Raw genomic sequence first — 21,448 nt, forward strand, 5'->3', positions numbered from 1 at the left:
TTATTTATTTTTGATACTGAGAGAGACAGAGCATGAGAGGGGGAGGGGCAGAGAGAGAAGGAGACACAGAACTGGAAGCAGGCTCCAGGCTCTGAGCTAGCTGTCAGCACAGAGCCCGATGCGGGGCTCGAACCCACGACCGTGAGATCTGACCTGAGCCGAAGCCGGAGGCTTAACCGACTGAGCCACCCAGGCACCCTGGACCTTTATCCAACAGAGGGGGCCACCCTGAGAAGCACCACTGCACTCAGCTCTGGGAGGCTTCAAGCTGGCTAGACAGATGCAGAGAGAGCTACCTTCCCTTCTAGCAGCTAAGGAGATTCAAGGTTATACCCGACAGCTTGCAAACTCAACAAAGGAGGCCCGAGGCAGAGCTGGCTAGCTCAGGTGCCCCCTCATTTTCTATGGAGGTGATCTAGGGAAGTCAGGGTCTTGATATAAAGAGTAAGCCCCATTTAGCAGAAATAACCCAGTTCCCAAACAGGAATCAAGGCTGTGATGCTGAGTGACGATGGGGGATCCCTCTAGGAAAGAAGGGGGCCACATAAAGCCTAAGCCCTATTTTCACACTTGGGAAACTTGTGCATCGTGACATGATACATTACACTCACTTCTACCCTGGACATCTCAGGGAGGCGAGGAACCAGGTTAAAGGGGAAACCCTCAAGGGGTGCCTGGGTGGCTCAGTTGGTTAAGGGTCTGACTTCAACTCAGGTAATGATATTGCGGTTGGTGGGTTTGAGCCCCACATCTGGCTCTGTGCTGACAGCTCAGAGCCTGGAGTCTGCTTCAGAGAGTGTGTCTCCCTCTCTCTGCTTTTCCACCATTTCTGCTCTGTCACTCTCTCTCAAAATTAGGTAAACATTAAAAAAATTAAAAAACAAAAGGGGAAAGCCTCAGGCCAGCAAAGGGAGGATTTGGGGTTATACCATATGTCATGGTTCATCAGTTTAAGCCCTGCATGGTCTTCTGCACTGATGGCCCAGATCTTGCTTGGATTTTTTTTCTCTCTGTCCTTTGTTGCTCTCGCTCGCTCGCTCGCACTCTCTCTCTCTCTCTCTCTCTCTCTCTCTCTCTCTCTTTCTCTTTCCCTCTCTCTCTCTCTCTTTCCCTCTCTCTCTCTCTCTTTCCCTCTCCCTCTCCCTCTCCCTGTACCTCTCCTCCTTCTAACTCCCTCTTGCAAAAGCAATAAATAAAAAAAGTCTTGTCTATCATCACATCTGGGAGACCTCCAGGATAGATGTTAGATGAACCGCTCATCAGTTTCCACTCCTTGGTAACAGAAAAGTGAGGGTCTTGGTCCAAGGAGAGTGGTTCTAGACCAGCAGAGGGAGAAATCTTAGACCCTTTTGTGAATCAGATTTAGACCTTGAGTTGGGATCCTGTGGAGGATCACCTACCACAAGACATCAACCTGCCTGCAGTAGCTTTTATTCTTGGGAGACCACATTTGGTCAATTAAAATTGTCTTCACTTCTTCCTCTTGGGACTTATGCTCTTAATATGAGGACATAGGCATTAATTTAAGAAAAAGTGGAGGTTCTCTACCAGGAGCCAAACTGAGGAACCTGAGTGAGCACTCTAGAGATCATCCAGTCCTGAATAGAGGGGACATCAAAGCATCCATCTTAACCCTTTGATTTTAGCCCAAAAAGCCTCAAGGGAGGGCTCTCAGGTTAAGCATCCCGTTCATTTCTTTATATCAGGTCTAAAGGTGGTGATATTCCTAGTCTAAAGGTACAACCAAAGTTAACAAGGGGGAGTGGTTCTCAACTTTTTAAAGAGCCAAAGCGAAGACCTTAAATGAAGGCTGAGGATCCCAGTGAACTCAGGACAGAGTGGACTCTACTGAGCTCTCAGCCCTGGGCAGGGAAGTAGACTGAGGCGCCCCTTCACTAACTTCTCCTGGGTCCCTGGGGGCTTTGAGGTGTCAACTTTCAAGTAGCAGAGGGAAGGGTGCCCCAGCTTTCCAAGACTTGACATGATAATACGAAAGACAAATGGTGAGGACCCAACATGCCAGAACACTGTGGCCCTTACTGCAAACACCTGCTCTCACCAGAGTAAACCCAAGGCAGGGCTAGTAGGATGCAAATAAGACTCACTTGAAGGGTTCTGTGGTTCCTCTATAGGATTCTTAGGGGACAGGGTGACCAAGAGAATAGGAGCCTTTGTGGGGTCCTAGAGAAGTGTCCTCAAGAACCCTGTTGAGGTAGCCTTTGATAAAGCCAAAGTGGAACTACCTGTTGGAGGTGATAACATCATCTTATTCTCACTTCTGCAGTTGCCCAAGTCACCTCTCCACTGGCTCACACCCTTGCCTGCTATCCCTGATCACAGCCATTATGCCTCGTGGTCAGAAGAGTAAGCTCCGTGCTCGTGAGAAACGCTGCCTTAACAGAGGCGAGACCCAGGGTCTTAATAGTGCTCTGGCCAGTACAGCAGAGGAAGACGAGACCATTCCTTCCTCCTCTCCTGTTCATGGGGGTGCTTCCTCAAGCTCCCCTATTTCTGGCACTTCTCAGGAGCCTCAAAAAGCCCCAGCCACCACCAAAGCACATGTTTCACGGCGAAGATCTAAATCAGGTGCCAAGAGCCAGGTTCAGGAAAGTGAAAATTCCTCCCTGGCCTCAACTTCCACTGAGGAAGCTCAAAAAGCTCCTCTAGACTGGAGGGTGGAGATGTTGGTACAATTCATGCTGTATAAGTTTAAATTGAAGGAGCCCATTAAAAAGATAGACATGATGAAGGTCGTCCACAAAAGGAACAGGGAGCAGTTTGCTGAGCTCCTCAAGAAAGCCTCTGAGCACACGGAGCTGGTCTTTGGCCTCGAATTAAAGGAAATCAAGCCTGGCAGTAACTCCTATAACCTTGTCAACAACTTTGACTTCACTGATCATGGAACTCTGACCAATCTATGGGGCTTTCCTAAGAGTGGGATTCTCATGCCTCTCCTGGGTGTCATCTTCTTGAATGGCAAATGCACCCCTGAGGAGCATATCTGGGAATTCCTGAATATTTTGGGCATCTATGATGGAAAGAGCCACTTGATCTTCGGGGAACCAAGGAAGCTCATCACCCAGGATTTGGTGCGAGAAAAGTACCTGGAGTACCGCCAGGTGCCCGGCAGCGATCCTCCACGCTATGAGTTCCTGTGGGGCCCCAAAGCCCATGCTGAAATCAGCAAAATGAAAGTCCTGGAGTTTTTGGCCAAGATCTACAATACCACCCCCAGTGCTTTCCCGCCCCAATATGAAGAGGCTCTGCGAGAAGAGGAAGAGAGAGCCCAAGCCACAGCTGCAACCAAGGAGACCTCTAATGCCAAGGCCACTGTACATTCACAGGCCACATCTGGCCGCTAGTCCTCCCTAGAGAGGGCTGAGACAGATTCTTAGCTTTGTTGTAAGAAGACCTGTTAAGTAGTGTTTCTCATAGGCGCAGATAACTTGTTTATTATCTTTCTTTTTAAATATATTTTTCAGGCACTGTTCCTTTCAATAGAAAGTTTATTTAGATTCAGAATATAAGTTTATGAATGACACAGATAACACATTTATTTCTGTTTTTCAGGTTTAGGAGTAAGAGGTTTTGTTGTTGTTGTTGTTTTTGCAAAACAGTGGGAGATCCTTAAATCACTTTTGTGATCCAGAGCAAGATAACCTGGCTTTAAGATAGGAATATCCTTGGAAACAAAGAATTCCACACTAAAGTAGTTGGAATGAGAAGATAGATACATACATACATACATACACATATATCTAGACACATACCTAGATACATAGATACAGAAGTAGATGAATAGATACATAGGTACATAGATACGTAGTTTATACATATACATAGATAGGTACATAGATATAGTAATAATTTGTTAATTCTTGGTTTGCCTTACTCTAGTTAGTCTTTTTCTAAATTTAAGACATATACCTGTATTTGTTTATCAAGAATGTTCGATAATATATAATCATAATGAATCAAACCTCTTAATTCGTGTCTTTTATTTTACACAGTGAGTATCTGCTCTTGGGGAGTCTTCATCCTTGTACTAGGGATGTTTAGTAAGAGAACACCCAGCCATTGCCCATGCGATTACAGATGATAGGAGCAGCTGTCATTATGGAAGAAGGTGAAATAGTAGTACTCCATAAAGAACAAGTGAAGGGGCACCTGGGTGGCTCATTCACTTCAGCATCTGATTTGGGCTCAGGTCATGATCTTGTGGTTTGCGGGTTCAGTCCCCACATTGGTCCCTGTGCTGACAGCTCAGAGCCTGGAGCCTCCTTTGGATTTTGTGTCTACCTCTCTAGCTCTGCCCGCCCCTCACCCCACTGACACTCTGTATCTGTCTCTCCCTCAAAAACAAACATTAAAATAAAGAACAAGTGAAAAGCTTGATAAAGAGGGGGCAGAGAGAACATACTATTTAGTTTTCATTCCTAAGCAGAATTTTGGCTGATTAGGTGGTTTTTCTTGGCCAGAGCACTGCATATTTTCTGACATGTCTTAGATGTGAAACGAAACAAAATTCAGCTGCGTAGATGGTAATGTCTGAGGTCAAGATCATCCTAGTAATACCTGCCATTTCCCAGTGTCCCAGTACAAACGTTTTCCATACACGACACACAACTCCACCAGTCCTGCAAGACCAGTCTTCACAGAGGAGAGCCTGAAGCTCATAGAATTAGAGTTTGGCAGTGTGCCAAAATGCATACGGCTAGTAAATGACAAGGCTGGGCCTAGGCTCCTGGTCAGCATTACTTCAGAGCCCACACTGTTTTACTCCTCGCACCCTGACACTCAACCTGTGTTTCTTATTTCAGTTTTCTTTTCAGTACTTCAAAATTCATCTTAGGTGTAAAAAAGAATGGCCTCATGTCCAAACTGTTGGACTGGAATATATAACCACAGCAGAAAGAATGCCAGAATAATTAAGAGGTATAAATAAGTAAATAACAGTATTAGGTGACCGTATGACCATCCACATTTGCAATGCTAAGTAATCTCAAAAGATCAGGAGCTCTCAAAATTAGCCTGGACATTCTCTTACCAGTAGAAAGGAAACCTAGCAGAACGAAGTTACATGAGAATCTTCATCAGGCTGATAAACAGAAGGAATAGATCATTGTGTGTTTTCCCGTGACAGCCCATCACTTGTCCTGGGACTCCTGCCTTGTGCCCCCGCTTGCTCATTTCACATCATTCCCAGGCCAGTTGCATTCTCTGCAAGGTTTGCAAAGCAGTAATGGCTCCAGAGTTTGCAGAGATGGGAAATTTCCAAGTAAGCCTTAAATTCAAGAGACAGAAACCAAGGCGAGGGCCCCAAGTAAGAGGACTGGGGAGATCAGTGCTCCAGAGAATAGGGAATGCCAGGGACTTCAGTTCCATCTGTTCATGAACACAGAGGGTCTCAGACACCATTGTCAGGTTGAGCATACTCTCCCTTATTCTGCAGGCTTCTCACTGGCATAAGAACCTTGGTCTAAGAGCCAAGTTCTCCTATTACTAGAGGAAGGGGTATTGATCTCTCATAAAAGTGATGGAGATAAACCTTAATGAGGACAATGGAAGGACCTAGCCAGAACAGTAGGATCCATAAAATCCTTTCCCACTTGTGAGCTCTGTGAGTCCAGAAGAGTCGTGGCTGCTTGTGGCTAACACTGACTTTGAACTCTGGTCCCAGAAAGGTGAGGCCTTTGTCTGATGTCTGTATCTTCAGATTAGCAGAGAGGGTGGAGTCCCAGAAAGGGTACAGGGTTAAAGTGAAGATGCTGTGTGTGGACATGGGGATCACCCAACCCCCAAGTGACAGGGCTACACCTAATCCCTTCTCTGCTGTTAGCCTAGGAGGCACAGGCCAGAGCTGGCAGGCTCACATGCCCCCTACCTCCAGCTTCTCCCTGGAGGGAATCAAGGATATGAGGGCCTTGGTTTTATAGGCTGGCTCTTAAGTGGAATCCAAACCATGACAGTGTCAAGGTAAGAACCCTGTATGAGGAATGAGGCAAGCAGCCACTCCAAACCAGATATATTATGACATACTAGAGCAATACTAGTACTAAACTCAATGTGGGGTATGAATAAGGGAAAAAAAGAGATGATATTTGCAGGTGATAGGATCATCATATGTGTTTTCAGATTACCTTAAAAGATCAGGGACTCAAAAGATTTGAGTCAGCCTCTTCCCTAGAAACAGCAAATCTGTGAGAACAGAGGTTACATGAGACCTTAAACCTGTACAAGAAAGAGAAGGAATAGACCAACATATTTTATTTTTCCTACAACCACTTACCTGGGTCCCCTGATTGGTGCTGAGAATTTCCTGTCTCACCTCACCCCTAGGACAAGGACTTATTCTCTGCAAGGTTTGGAGGAGGGAAACTGTTCCAGAATTTTCAGGGATGTGACGTTTCCCAAGAAGCCTTTATTGGAAGTGACAAGGGCCTCTAGGAGGACACCCATGAGTCAGGACTGGGGAAGGGGGAAAGCAACATTCCAGAGTACTGGTGTTACAGAGAAACCAGCCCCTGCTTTCTCTGAGAACTGAAAGATTCCAGGCAGAGCTGGCAGGCTGCGAAACTCCTCACTTTTTCATCACAGTTGTCAGGGACTTGAGAGCTTTGGCCCGAGGAAGGCAATCTCAGGTCAGTAGAGGGAGTTGTCAGATATAAATGTGAGTTCCCTTAAAAGGAATGAAGGGGAGGGGCACCTGGGTGGCTCAGTCAGTTAAGCGTGGGACTTTGGCTCAGGTCATGATCTCAGAGTTCGTGGGTCTGAGCCCCGCATCAGACTCAGCTCACAGCTCAGAGCCTGGAGCCTGCTTCGGATTCTGTGTCTCCCTCTCTCTCTGCCCCTCCTTTGCTCGTGCTCTATCTCTGTCTCTCAAAAATAAACATTAAAAAAGGAATGAAGGAAGCATCTACCCAGAACACTGGTGGCTCATAGAGTCCAGTTCCTGCTGGCAGCCCTGGGAGGTCCTGAATTCCTTTGCATGTGGGAAAGCCTCTTTAGGCTTTGAGGGGTGCATGGGTGGCTCAGTCACTTAAGCATCTGACTCTTGGTTTCAGCTGGGGTCATGATCCCATGGCCCGTGGGATTGAGTCCAGTGTCCAACTCTACACTGATGGTGTGGAGCCTGATTGCCATCCTCTCTGTACCTTTTCCTCTGCCCTTCCCATTCATGCACGTTCTTGCTCTCTCGAGCGTGGGCTCTCATGCTCTCTTGCTTGCTCTCTCTCTCAAAAATAAATAAATAAATAAATAAATAAATAAATAAATAAGAGGCTTTGAGAGGTGAGAAAGAAAGAACCTGAGCCAAAATTGCAGCCAAGCATGGCACTACTGCCATGGCCAGCAAGTGTGCCAGGGCCGAGAACCAGCAGTGCCTCCCACATCTAGTGAAGTCTGGGGGAGGGGGAGGGGGAGATTTGTCATCTTATGATGGAAAAGAGAGATCAGCATTCTAAGTAGTGAAGCACCTAGGTGGAAATGGAGGGGACACATTGTAGGTCTTCTTTTTGTCCTTGCTTTGCTTGAGTGGGAGATTTATCTGTTTTTATTTTGGGGTTTCATTTTAGCACTCTAAAAATACAGTTCTTGTAATAGAAGGTTTATTTGATTTCAGTATCTGTGTTTATGAATAATACATATCACACAGGTATTGCTGTTGGTCAGTATATAAACGCTTTGGTATTTTGTACAACAAATTAAAAAAAATCCTTGCATCTCTTTTCTTGGTGAGAGCAAAATAGCTTGTCACGTTATTGTCCCTTGTCACATGGATTGTCTTGCAAATGTGAATGAACCCTGTATTAGAATTGTTGGGATCAAGAGATAAGAGGTTTTGTCTGAGTGGTATCAGCAAGATGGTAGAATAAGAATTTCCTGCCCGTATTTACCCACAGAAGTACAGAACTGACAATAATATAAGTAACAAAATACCTTTATGAAAGGTCCAGAATCTAATTAAGAAGTTGCAATACTATATATGTGAGCATAAAACTGAAATAAGCTGTGCTTGAAATGGGTAAGAAAAATAATTAGACTTTACTGGGATCAACCCCTCCCTCAAGTTGGTACAACTCAGCCCTAAGAAAGATTGTGACTCTTCTCTGTGTGTTGGGGGTGAGGGGAGATTAGGTTAAAATCCCATGCACCCAAAAAACTGTTAAAACTAATAAATGTATTCAATTGCAGGGCAAAAAATCAACACACACACAAAAATTAAGAAAACAATTTTATTTAAAATAGTGCTGGGGCACCTGGGTGGCTCAGTCATTTGACTGGTGTGACCCTTGATTTTGGCTCAGGTCATGATCCTAGGTTTGTGGGATGGAGTAGTGCAATGCGCTCCTTGTTGAGTCTGGAGCCTATTTGAGATTCCCTCTCTTTCTTTCTCTTTTTTATTATATCTCTCTCTCTCTCTTTGCGCCTGCCTCTCTCCCTCACTCAAACACACATTCTCTCTAAAAATAAAAAATATTAAACAAATTAAAAAATAAAATTGTGTCAAAAATAAAATAGGAATAAGTTTAACCAAGGATGAAAAAAGATCTATACACTGAAAACAATAAGACATTGATGGAAGAAGTTGAAGAATAATAAATTAAAGGAAAAATATACAATGTTCACTGGTTGAAAGAATTAATTTTTTTTTACATATTCATACCACTCCAAGTGATCTACAAATTTAGTGCAATACCTACCATAGTTCCAATGGAATTTTTCACAGAAATAGAAAAATAAAACCTGGAAATTCATCTGAAACCACAAGAAGCCCTGAATACTAAAGTAATGCTGAGAAAGAGGAACAGAGATAGAGGCATCAGACTTCTTGAGTTTCAAATATATTACAAAATTATATTAATCATAACAGTGTTATACTAGTATAAAAACAGACACACACCATTGGAACAGAATAGAGCCCAGAAATAAACCCATGCATAAATTGTCAAGTGATCTTTGACAAGGCCACCAAAAAATACGCAGTGGGGAAAGGATAGTCTCTTCAATAAAGGGTGTTGGATGCTACCTATGTGATAACCCAAAATTAATGAAAAATGGATTAAAGACTTAAAAATGAGTTTGAAAACCATAAAATTCCTAGGAAAAAAAAAACCAAAGGGAAAAATCTCCTTGACATTCATCTTGGCAAATATTTTTTTTTGTCATTTGAAATTATTTATTTTTTAATAGTTTATATCAAATTATGTCAAATTATGTCCATTTAACACCCAGTGGTCTTCCCCACAGGTGCCCTCCTCCATTACCACCGCCCTCCTTCCCCCCATCCCCTCCCCTTTCAGTCCTTGGTTCGTTTTCAGTATTCAATAGTCTCTCATGATTTGCATCTTTTTCTCTCCCCAACTCTCTTTCCCCCTCCCCCTCCCCCTCCCCCATGGTCCTCCATTAGGTTTCTCCTGTTAGACCTATGAGTGAAAACACATGGAATCTGTTCTTCTCCACCTGACTTATTTCACTTAACATGACACCCTTGAGGTCCATCCACATTGCTACAAATGGCCATATTTCATTCTTTCTCATTGCCATGTAGTACTCCATTGTATATATATATAGCACATCTTTTTTTTTTAATTTAAATAAATTTTAATGCATTCTGAAGAAATAGCAACTTTTAAATTTTGCTATGAATTCCCAGGTCAAATGTCCAATTTCCTTCCAACTTTGCTCCTTGCAGAAGCTTTTGGGCAATGGAGCTGTGGTACCCATGGTGGGGGGTAGTGTGAGGGCCAATGGCACACCCGCGGAAGCCCCAAGACCTGGCCGGGAACGCAGCGCTCACCTCACCAGCCTCCGGGGCGAAAGCGTATAGCACATCTTCTTGATCCACTCATCAGGTGATGAACATTTAGGCTGTTTCCATGATTTGGCTATTGTTGACAGTGCTGCTATGAACATTGGGGTACATGTGCCCCTATGCATCAACACTTCTGTATCCCTTGGGTAAATCCCCAGCAGTGATATTGCTGGGTCATAGGGGAGTTATATTGATAGATTTTTGAGGAACCTCCATAGTTTTCCAGAGTGGCTATACCAGTTTACATTCCCACCAACAGGGTAGGAGGGGGCCCGTTTCTCTACATCCTCACCAGCATCTATAGTCTCTTGATTTGTTCATTTTAGCCACTCTGACTGGTGTGAGGTGGTATCTCAGTGTGGTTTTTATTTATATTTCCCTGATGATGAGTGACGCTGAGCATCGCTTCATGTGTCTGTTGGCCATCTGGATGTCCTCTTTGGAGAAGTGTCTGTTCGTGTCTTTTGCCCATTTCTTCACTGGATTACTCATTTTTCGGGGGTGGAGTTTGGTGAATTCCTTGTAGATTTTGGATACTAGCTCTTTATCTGATATGTCATTTGCAACTATCTTTTCCCATTCCATTGGTTGCATATTGGTTTTCTTGATTGTTTCCTTTGCAGTGTAGAAGCTTTTTATCTTAATGGGGTCCCAATAGTTCATTTTTGCTTTCATTTCCCTTGCCTTTGGGGATGTGTCGAGTAGGAAATTGCTGCAGTTGAGGTCAAGGAGGCTGTTTCCTACTTTCTCCTCTAGGGTTTTGATGGTTTCCTGTCTCACATTCAGGTCCTTCATCCATTTTGAGTTTATTTTTGTGTATGGTGCAAGAAACATTTAGTTTCGTTCTTTTGCATGTTGCTGTCAGTTCTCCCAGCACCACCTGCTAAAGAGGCAGTCTTTTTTCCATTGGATACTCCTTCCTGCTTTGTCAAAGATTAATTGGCCGTACATTTGTGGGCCCAGTTCTGGGTTCTATTTTCTATTTCCTTGGTCTATGTGTCTGTTTTTGTGCCAATACCATACTGTCTTAATGATGACAGCTTTGTAGTAGAGGCTAAAGTCTGGGATTGTGATGCCTCCCATTTTGGTTTTCTTCTTCAATATTACTTTGGCTATTCGGAGTCTTTTGTGGTTCCATACAAATTTTAGGATAGTTCTAGCTTTGACAAGAATGCTGGTGCAATTTTGATGGGGACTGCATTGAATGTGTAGATTGCTTTGGGTAATAATGACATTTTCCTAATGTTTATTCTTCCAATCCATGAGCATGGAATGTTTTTCCATTTCTTGGTGTCTTCTTCAATTTCTTTCATAAGTTTTCTGTAGTTTACATCATATAGGTCTTTTACATCCTTGGTTAGGTTTATTCCTAGGTATTTTATGGTTTTTCGTGCAATTGTGAATGGGATCAGTTTCTTGATTTCTCTTTCTGTTGCTTCATTATTGGTATATGGAAATGCAACCGATTTCTGTACATTGATTTTGTACCCTGCAACTTTACTGAATTCATTGATCAATTCTAGAAGGCTTCTGGTGGAGTTGATCGGGTTTTCCATGTAGAGTATCATGTCATCTGCAAAAAGTGAAAGTTTGACTTCTTCTTGGCAAAGATTTTTTAAATATGACAACAGAAACATAGGCAAGACAGCAAAAATTTGAACAAGTGGGACTCCATCAAACTGAAAGGCATCTATAGAGCAATGGAAAAATGAAAAGGCAGTATGTGGAGAGAGAGAGAAAGTGTTAGCAAACCATATATCTAAGGGGTGAATTAATATCTACATTATATAAGGAATCCATACAACTTAATAGCGAACAAATAACTGCATTTTAGAAATTAGTAAAGAACTTGAATATTTTTCCAAAGAAGACACACAAATGGCCAATAGGTATATGAAAGGTGCTCAACACCATTAATCACAGGGAAATGGAAATCAAAACCACAAGATACCACCTCCTACTTGTTAGGATGCCTACTATGAAAAAGACAAGAAATAACAAATGTTGGTGAGAGTGAGGAGAAAAGGGAGCCCTTGTGCACTGTTAGTGGGAATGTAAATCAGTAGAGGCATTATGGAGAGACTGTTTGGAGGTTCCTTAGAAAAGTAAAATTAGAACTACCCCATGATTCAGCGATCCCACTTCTGAGTATATACCCAAAGAAAATGAAGTCAGTATCTTAAAGAGATACCTGCATTTCTATGTTCATTATACCATTATTCATAATATCCAAGATGTGGAAACAACCCAAATGTCCATCGGTAGATAAATAGATAAAGAAAACGTGGTGTATACATATAGTGGAATATTATTTAGCCTTAAAAATGAAGGAAATGCTATTACTTGGGACAACATGGATGAATCTGGGGAACATTATTCTAAATGAAATAAGCAAGTCACAGAAGGATAAATACTGCACAATTCCATTTATATGAGTTATCCAAAATAGCCAAACACATAGAAACACAGAGTAGCATGGTGGTTGCCAGGGGTTGGGGGTTAGGGAAAAATAAGAAGTTGTTGAACTGGTATAGTTTCACTTATGCAAGATGAATAACTTCTAGAGATCTGCAAACCATTGTGCTTATATTTTACAGTATTTCATTGTGCCCTTAAAAATTGGTTTAAGAGAGTAGTTCTCACACTGTGTTCTTAGCACGACAATTAAAATGTTTATCATCTTGTTCTCTCCCCAAGTAGAGACTAAGCTGGTTAAATACAAGTATTTGGGAAGGACAACACTTTTACACCATTGATGTGAATGTAAATTGGTGCAGCCATTAGGGAGCAGTATGGCGGTTCCTCAGAAAATTAAAAATAGAGCTATTAAATGATCCAGCAATTCTATTTCTGTGTATATGTCAAAAGGAATTGAAATCAGGATCTTGAAGAGCTATCTGCAGTTCATTGTAGCATTATTCACAATACCAAGACATAGATGCAGCTTAAATGTTCATTAATAAATGAATGGATAAAGAAAATATGGCATATGTATACAATGGGGTATTATTCAGCTGAAAAAGAAGGAAACCTTGCCATTTGCAACAACAGAGATGAACCCGGAAGACATTAAGTGGAATAAGCCGGAAACAAAAGGACAGATAAATGTTATGTAAGGAATCTAAAATAGTCAAACTGATAAAAGCAGAATAGTGTGGTGGTTGCCAGGTACTGGGAAGACTGGTATTGGAGAGGTGTTGGTCAAAGGGTACAGAGTTTCAGTGCTATGAGGCGAGTAAGTCCTAGAAACGTATAGCATAGAGTCTATAGTTTAAAATGTCATACTGGATATTTAAAAAGTTGCTGAGAGGGTAAATTTATGTTCATTGTTATTGTACTCCTACAGAATAATAAAGTGGGCAGGAAAAGACTATTGGAGGTAACGGATATGATTATGGCATACATTATTGTGGTAGTTCACGGGTGTATACTTACCTCCATGTATACGTTAAATATGCACAGCTTCTGGTATGTCAGTCAGTCACACTCACCACAGTAGTTTTTGAAGAAGCAGATATTTTGTCTTATTTGGAGTTGTAGTCTCAGCACAGTGCCTAGTATACAGCAGGAACTTGTAAGTATTTAATCAATAAGAGAAGAAAGTATAAATTAAAGGTTGTCAATTCTTGGCTTGCCTAATTCCTTCTAATGTTTATTTTTATAAAAGTAAAAGGTCTATACCTTGGTTTGTTTATTTTTTTTATTTTTTATTTTTCAGAGACAGAGAGCACAAGCACGGGAGGGTCAGAGAGAGAGGGAGGTACAGAATCTGAAGTGGGCTCCAGGCTCTGAGCTAGCTGTTAGCACAGAGCCCGACATGGGGCTCAAACCTACAAACTGTGAGATCATGACCTGAGCCGAAGTCAGACACTCAACCTACTGAGTCATCCAGGTGCCCCTGTTTAGATTATTCAAGTATGTAAAAGAGAAATTAAATGTTGACGAGCTAGACCTCAAGCTCTCTTATTTCCAGTCATTAATTGAGAATGAGCTCTTTGGAAGGCTTTAGGCTATTACTTGGGGATGCTTCTGTTTGTTTTTATTTTTAAATGTTTTATTTTTGAGAGAGAGAGAGAGAGAGAGGGAAAGAGAGGGAGAAAGAGAGAGAAAGTTTAGGGGAGGGGCAGAGAGAAAGGGAGACAGAGAATCCAAAGCTGTCTCTGCACTGACAGCAGAAAGCCTGATGCAGGGCTTAGACTCAGGAGCTTTGAGAGCCTGACCTGAGCCGAAGTCAGACACTTAACAGACTGAGCCATCCATGCATCCTCTGGGGATGCTTAAAAAAAAAAAACCCTCAAAACAGCAACAGTAAGTTCTAGCCCCTGCCCATTTAGTTTCAGAGTCTGGATGCTGCTATCATATAAAAAGAGGTGGTAATACATTCACTATGACCTAAAGAACAAGTAAAAAGGGGGAGGGGGTTGAAGAGGGAAGGAGGTTTGAGTTGAAAGCAGTCAAATGTCAAAGTCCTCAGGCAAGGCAGTGTGGTGCCTTGGGAAATTGCAAACCCTTCAATGAGGGATAATTTTAAGCAGGATTGCATAGTGGGTGAGATGAGGCTGTGGGAGTGGTGAGCAGGGCTCAGATCTGCATGGAGGGCCTTGGAGATGAAAGACTAAACCTGTGATGGGAATTGGTCCTTAACATGTCCTTTGGGATGGTGGCTAAACCAGAGAAAATCTCCAGGTGGTATAGGAGTGGAAGGTGTCTCTGCTCTTGCCCAGGGCAGCTGAACACAGTGCACAGACTAGGTGGTCTGTGTATATCACCAGGGAGTTTCTGAGCAGTAAGGGTTATACTTCTTTGAGGTGGAGACTTCAGAACCCACTGGACTGGACTGACACTCTTCGCTCTGGGTTAAGGGAGCCAGAGGGTCTCTTTTACTCAATTAATGAATCTTTCACGTAATTTGGCAAACTGTAGGCAAGGTCTAGATTTTTGCTGATGGTTAAATGAATGAAAATAATGGTGATTTAGATGGAAGGGCAGCTGGAAGTTAGGGAAAATATTGGTCACTGGCAAAAATTTTGAGAGCTTTGAGTTGTAGCCAACTGGGAAAGGCTCTCCCGCAAACACATTGTATATTATAACCTTGAATGAGGATGTATTACATAACTAGCATTGCTAAGCAGCATTTTGGTTGATTGTGATTTCTTTGTCTTGGAGTTGGGTAATGCACCCGAGGTCACAGGGCTACTAAGTGACAGGGCTGGGACTAGACTCCTGGTCTGAATTCCTCTAGAATGCACGCTGATCATTCCACTCTTCTCTGCGTAAAGGAAATCTTTGTGTACCTTAATACTCCAAAATGTATCTCAGGGGGTAAAAATAAGGATTCTGTGTCCAAAGAACTGGATTGGAATACATAACCAAAGCAGTTAAGAATACCACAGGAAATCAAAGGCATGAACACAGAGGAGAGGCAGAAAATGTCCAGCAACAGTATAATTATCTACATACGCAGTGTCAAATAACATCAAGATTGGGGAATCACAAAACCATCCTGGACAACTCCTTCCCATTGGGAAGTAAAGCAGTTAAAACAAATCACATAAGAGGCTTGCTCTGACTACTGAGAAGAGGGATAGATCAGTGTCATTTTTCTTTGACGGACCCCTCTGTTCTGCATCCCCTGCCTTAGGTCGCAGCTTCCCTATCTCACATGAAGCCAGGGACCGGAACCTGCAAAGTTTGTGTTAGGGACACTGCTCAAGTTTGCATGGATGTGGAGTTGCCCAGGAATCCTTTAATTTGAGAGACAGGACTCCCATGAATGAAGATTGGGGAGACAACCACCCCACCTTATAGACGGTCCTTCGGAGACCTGCCTCACCAGCCTTCAGGCCTAGAATGCCTAGACAGAGCAATCAGGGTGGGCATACCTCTTTAACTTTCCATAGTTTTTAGCAAAGTCAAATTCTTAGCCTAAAGAGAGTGGCCACACTTCACAAGGGGAGCACCTGGGTTGGATAGCTATCAAGTTGAGGACCCTGGATGATGAATATAGAGACCACTGACTCTAGGATGGTGGTATTCCACAGAGACTCAACTCTGCTGTCTGTCTCTCAGGACCCAAACATCCCTAGCCTTGTGTGACTCACTCTTCCATCTGGGAGGTCTCGGGAAGGAGCAGTCCTTGATCTGAGCAGAGTAACCTAATGTCAGGGAGGATCGAGTCACACAACTGACCAGGAGCAAGATCAGGTCCCTGAGTTAGCAAAGAGGACATCGCTGGACCCACAAATGAAGGAGCTTTACAAACCCCTGCCCCCATTCTTAAGCGTTCAGAGGCCTCAGATAGAGCTATGAGCCTGAGAAGCCTCATTTCTGCCTGGTGAGTTTCAGAGAGGGAAGAGCCTGGTCTCACAGTTCTACAGAGGGAGACATCTTGGCCACTCCAACCTGAGTGAAGGTCCTTCTTTTCAAGCCTATGGGGTCCCAGGCAGAAGTAGTCAGCAGCGGGGCATCCTGACTCCTCCCTAGGGACTCGGAGAGGTGAGGGTTTGCTTTGGGGCTGGCAGACTTCAGTCAGTAGGGGGAGGAGTCCCAGGGTCTCATGGACACCAAGGTGAGGATGCTGGGTGATGATCTAAAGATCATTGACTTCAGAACATTGTGACCGCATAGAACTTTGCTGTCAGCCCTCAGAGCCCCAGGTGGCCATGGCCGGATATGATGTGTCTGCGCTTCTGCTTTGGATCACCGGACCTCAACCGGTGCGGTCCGCATTTGTTCCATGAAGGAATGAATTACATCCCAGGAGTTACTTGCGGTCAAGGTGAGGACCTGAATGTAAAATGAAGGTACCACTCCTCCTCTTGTAACAAAGGTGGTGCCACCAAGTACTGTCCCTGGGGTCGGAAATGGAATGTCCTGGCAAGACCATTAGGCTTTTGTATGGAAAGTCTCAGGGAGGAAGGCCTCAGTTTGAGACAGTAGCCCTGGTTCCGCAGATCAAGGAAACCTAGGGGGTAACTAGAGTCAAAGGGGAGGGTCCTGAGTAGCTAATGAGGGGATTTTTTCCCAGTAGAGATGGCCATAGAAAACAGTACCCCTGCCTTTGGTCCTGGGAGGCTCCAGGCACGGGTAGTTTTATTTAGCAAGCCGTGACTACTGCCACCGCCCCACCCTAATCCTTAACCCCCATCACTCTCGCTCGCGCTCGCTCGCTCTCTCTCTCTCTCTCTCTCTCTCTCTCTCTCTCTCTCAGACACACACACACACACACACACACACTGTTTATTTGGAGTTTGGTGAACTGAATTTAGTAGACGGGCTTTGATACCAAAATGAAGATCCTGAGTCGGGACTAGGGATCACCTACTCCAGAACCCTGGGGTCCCACAGAGCCCCGCCCCTGCTTTCAGCCCTGAGCAGTTGTGGCTGGTTATGATTCATCCTTGGTTCTGCTCCAAAGTTTTCAGGAAGTGAAGTCATTTGGTGGGGGTGGGGGAGGCGAGGCCACTGGGCAGCTGAGGGTGGATTCTCAGTACTGGCCTAGAGCCAAGGTGAGGACCTTGAGTGGGGACTGAGGGGACCATCCCAACCCATAACACAGGGTGTTCCACTAGGTCCCTGTGCTGCCCTTGGCCCTGGGAGGCCTGGCAAACTTATCAGACTTTCTGCCTGGAAACTCTCAGATAAGGAGGGCCTTTGTCTAAGGGAGTAGCCTGGATCCTGCAGATGGAGGGTACCTAGGCCCAAACTGCAGTTAAGGTGAGGTCCCTGAGTGCTAATGAGGGGATCTCTCCCCAGTTAGAGAAAACAGCATCCCTAGAACTTACTTCTGGGAGGCTCTTGGCAAGTGTAATCCCATATGGAGGTCCCTGAATTTCCCCTCTAGTGGCTCAGGGAATTGAGGGATTTGCTCTAAGGCAGGAGGCCTAAGTCCTACCAGTATATTGGCAGCAGTTTTCCCAGTAGAGATGGTGATAGAAAGCAGTATCCCTGCTTTCTACTGGCAGCAGGAGTCCTAAATCCTATCTGTAGACTTAAGGGACGACTAAAGGGAATACCAACTCTAAAAAGTGAGTCTCATAAATTCGGGCCCTTCTCTGATTAAAAAAAAAGAATGAAATCTTGCCATTTGCAGCAACATGGATGGAACTGGAGTGTATTATGCTAAGCGAGATAAGCGAGTCAGAGAAAGACAAATATATGATTTCACCCATATGTGGAATTTAAGATACAAAACAGATGAACATAAGGGAAGGAAAGCAAAAATAATATAAAAACAGGGAGACAAACCATAAGAGACTCTTAAATACAGAGAACAAACGGAGGGTTGCTGGAGGGATTGTGGGTGGGGGGCAATGGCTAAATGGGTGATGGGCATTGAGGAGGCTGCTTGTTGGAATGAGCACTGGGAGTTATATCATTAAATTCTATTCCTGAAATTATTATTACACTATATGTTAACTAACTTGGATGTAAATTAAAAATAAGTCATAAGATAAAGAATTCTTGCCTTTCTCTCAGCCCTTGGGAAACCCTGAATATTTGTTAGGCTGAGGAACCTGCCCTGCTCATTTCTGTCTGGAGAGTCCCAGAGAAGTGAGGGTGTTGGACTTACTGGCCTCACTTCTGCAGAGGGAGGAGACCCAGGGCTCCATAGGAATCAGAATGAGGACCCTGAATAAAGAGTGATGGTACCACTCTCCCCCCAAAAAAGAGACAACAGAGAGCACCTCTTTGCTTGTAGCACTGAGGAGCCCATGTGTGGAAGTCAAGTGTATGTGAACCCATCCATTTATTTTTTATGGCACCAGGTTGGTAAGAGCCTTTGTTTGACAGGAGAAACATTAGATCACCAGAGGAAGGTGTACCAGGCCCTACCTAGAGCCAAGGTGAGTACAGTAAATGAAAACTGAGGATCCCAATGAACAGAGCAGATTCCCACAGAACTGTCAGCAGTGGGTGGCAGTACTGGGCTGAGATTCCCCTTTAGTTCCCCTTGAGGGGTCTCAAAAAGATGAGGATCTGGTCTGAGATGTCAGTTTAGAGCAGCCCCAAAGAGGGGGCCCAGGCCCAGCCTTGTGAACTGGGAGCATCCCCATACTCCAGACTAGAGGAGTTTTCGCAAGGACTCGCCCTGCCCACCACTGCCCTCAGCCCCTTAGTGGGGTACCAAGCAGGGCTGGCAGGCTGCAGCCTGAGGCTCACTTTATTTCAACAGGGTTCTCAGAGGACAGGTTGGTCATACCAGAAGCCCTGTGGTTTCCTAGAGCAGCGCCCCCACAGGACCTGCAGAGGCAGCCTTGGTTAAAGCCAAGGTGATCTCTCCCTGCTGAAGGTGCTCCTTCTCATCTTCTCTCCTCTCATGCCCAGATCACCTGCTGTCCCTGACCACAGTCATCATGCCTCGGGGACAGAAGAGTAAGCTCCGCGCCCGTGAGAAACGCCACCAAGCCCAAGGTGGGACCCAGCATCAGAGGGATGCTGAGGCCACTGTGGCCAAGGAAAAAGCACTCCCCTCCTCGGTCACTCCTCCCTCTGAGGTTCTTACTCAGAGAAATCCTGCTGCTGGCTCACGTAGAGCTCTCAAAAGGTCTCAGAGGGCCCTATCCGCCACCACTGAAGGTGCTTCTCAAACAAGATCATACAAAGGCACCGACTGCCAGATTGAGAAAAAGCAAGGTTCCTTCCAGCCCCCTGTCTCCATTATGCAGTCTGCAGAAGACCCCATAAGCAAAACAGCGAGTGTTTTGGTGTCTTTTCTAATGCACATGTACAGAATGAAAAGGCGCATTATGAAAGCTGATATGCTGAAGTTTATCAATAAAAAGTATAAAAATCGCTTCGTTGAGATCCTCAGAAGAGCCTCTTTCAGCTTGGAAGTGGTTTTTGGTGTTGACATAAGAGAAGTCGATCCTACCAACCATTCCTATATCCTTGTCAGCAAAATGGAGCTCCCCAACAACGGGACTATACACCGTGGCAGAGGCTTTCCCAAGACCGGCCTCCTGATGAATCTCCTGGGGGTGATCTTCCTGCAGGGCAACTGTGCCGCCGAAGAGAAGATCTGGGAGTTCCTGAATAAAATGAGAATCTATGCAGGGAAGAGGCACTTCATATTTGGGGAACCTAAGAAGCTCATCACCCAAGATTTGGTGAAGCTTAAGTACCTGGAGTACCGGCAGGTGCCCAACAGTGATCCAGCAAGCTATGAGTTCCTGTGGGGCCCCCGATCCCACGCCGAGACCAGCAAGATGAAGGTGCTAGAGTTTTGGGCCACAATTAATCGTACAGTCCCCAGTGCCTTCCACCCTTGGTATGAAGAAGCTTTGAGAGATGAGGAAGAGAGAGCCAAAGCCACAGATGCACTCCAGGCTGAGACCGATGCCACGGCCAGTGAATGTTCCAGCGAGTGTCCAGCAGCTCCTCCCACACCTAGTGAAGTCGAGGCCAATTCTTCATATTGTGACTGAATAGAGCAGTCAGGGTTCTAAGTAGTGGAGGCCTGGACGTGACTGAGGGAACACAGTGTAGAATACCTTTGTGCTCTTGTTCTGTCTGGGTAATTTGGAGATTTATCAGCATTTTGAGATTTTGCTACTTTTCAAATGTTACTACTTTGAAATGAAATCTTAACTAGCATTATAGTCTAAATTTATGAATTATATTGATCTCACTTATTGTTGCTTATCAGTTCAAGAGAGTGTTGCTGTTTCATAAAACAAACTGGGAAAACTCCCATTTTATTTAGTGTTCTGGTACAAAGTAACATGGCACTGAAATATGCATTTCCTTGAAAAGGTAAGAAACATAAGCAATAAACTATATGGAACCAAGAAATGGAACAGGAGAGTAAGATGGTCTGTATTTGGCTTTCTGATTCCTTTTACTCTGTTTTATAAAATTTTAAATAATATCATATGTGCAGATTTGATGTTTTATTTACAGCGTCTCCGCAGAGTTTCAGAGAACTAAGAGTATGCTGCCTTGTCATGGTTTCCCAGAATCCCCTGGATTGGCACGCTTTGCCCTGGGTTTGGAGGAGCCAGTGCACACTCCACTGAAACATCACTCACACTGGGTTACCTTATCTGGCATTTGGCAAACTCTAGGCAAGGTCTAGATTTTTGTCAGTGGGTAAATGAATGAAAGCCAAGGTGGTTTAGAAAGAAGGGCAGCCAAGGGGCGCCTGGGTAGCTCAGTCAGTTAAGCATCTGACTCAGTTTCAGCTCAGGTCATGAATTCACAGTTTTGTAGGTTCGAGCCCCATGATGTGCTTTGGGCTGACAGTGCAGAGAGTGCTTGGGTTGAAACTCCAGGGGACAAATTAATCCTACTAAGAGCTAGCATCCTTTAAAGCTCAGCACAGGCCATGCAATGCACCATGCCCTTTACATGCATTATGGACGTTCTACCAGTCTCCAAGACAGAGCTTATCAGACCCATTTCACAGATGAAAAGACAGCCTTACAAAATCTAATATCACTGCCTAATTTCACATGGCTGTTAACTAAGTGACAGGTTTGGAACTAGATCCTTGGACTGAATTAGTCTGAAGCCCATACTTCCACTCCTCCTAGCCTGAGGCTGACTCCGTGGTCCTTAATTCCCCTTTTTTTCTCATTACTATAAAAAGTATCTTAGGTACCAAAAAGGACTCTGTGCCCAAGACACTGGACT

At 44.2% G+C, this 21,448-nt stretch overlaps 2 protein-coding genes across 2 annotated transcripts in view; both read left to right on the forward strand.

The window, feature by feature from the left end:
- Positions 1-20,689, forward strand: part of MAGEB3 (MAGE family member B3) — a 23,292-nt gene extending 2,603 nt beyond the window's left edge. Inside the window, exon 2 of the mRNA XM_029930232.1 lies at positions 19,142-20,689. Within this exon, the coding sequence (XP_029786092.1) occupies positions 19,171-20,241 (1,071 nt within the window). The 5' untranslated portion in view covers positions 19,142-19,170 and the 3' untranslated portion in view covers positions 20,242-20,689. The remainder of the gene's footprint in view (positions 1-19,141) is intronic.
- Positions 2,346-3,979, forward strand: LOC115283818 (melanoma-associated antigen B2-like). The gene has a single exon (XM_029930231.1). The coding sequence runs from the start codon at positions 2,346-2,348 to the stop codon at positions 3,360-3,362; it is 1,017 nt and encodes a 338-aa protein (XP_029786091.1). The 3' UTR covers positions 3,363-3,979.
- Positions 20,690-21,448: the final 759 nt, after the last annotated feature.

Source organism: Suricata suricatta, chromosome X (assembly GCF_006229205.1).
Source record: "Suricata suricatta isolate VVHF042 chromosome X, meerkat_22Aug2017_6uvM2_HiC, whole genome shotgun sequence".
Taxonomy (NCBI): domain Eukaryota; kingdom Metazoa; phylum Chordata; class Mammalia; order Carnivora; family Herpestidae; genus Suricata; species Suricata suricatta.

Bases quoted from the DNA above. Each gene is read 5' to 3' on its own strand.
- LOC115283818 (XM_029930231.1), top strand. From the start codon at position 2,346: ATGCCTCGTGGTCAGAAGAGTAAGCTCCGTGCTCGTGAGAAACGCTGC.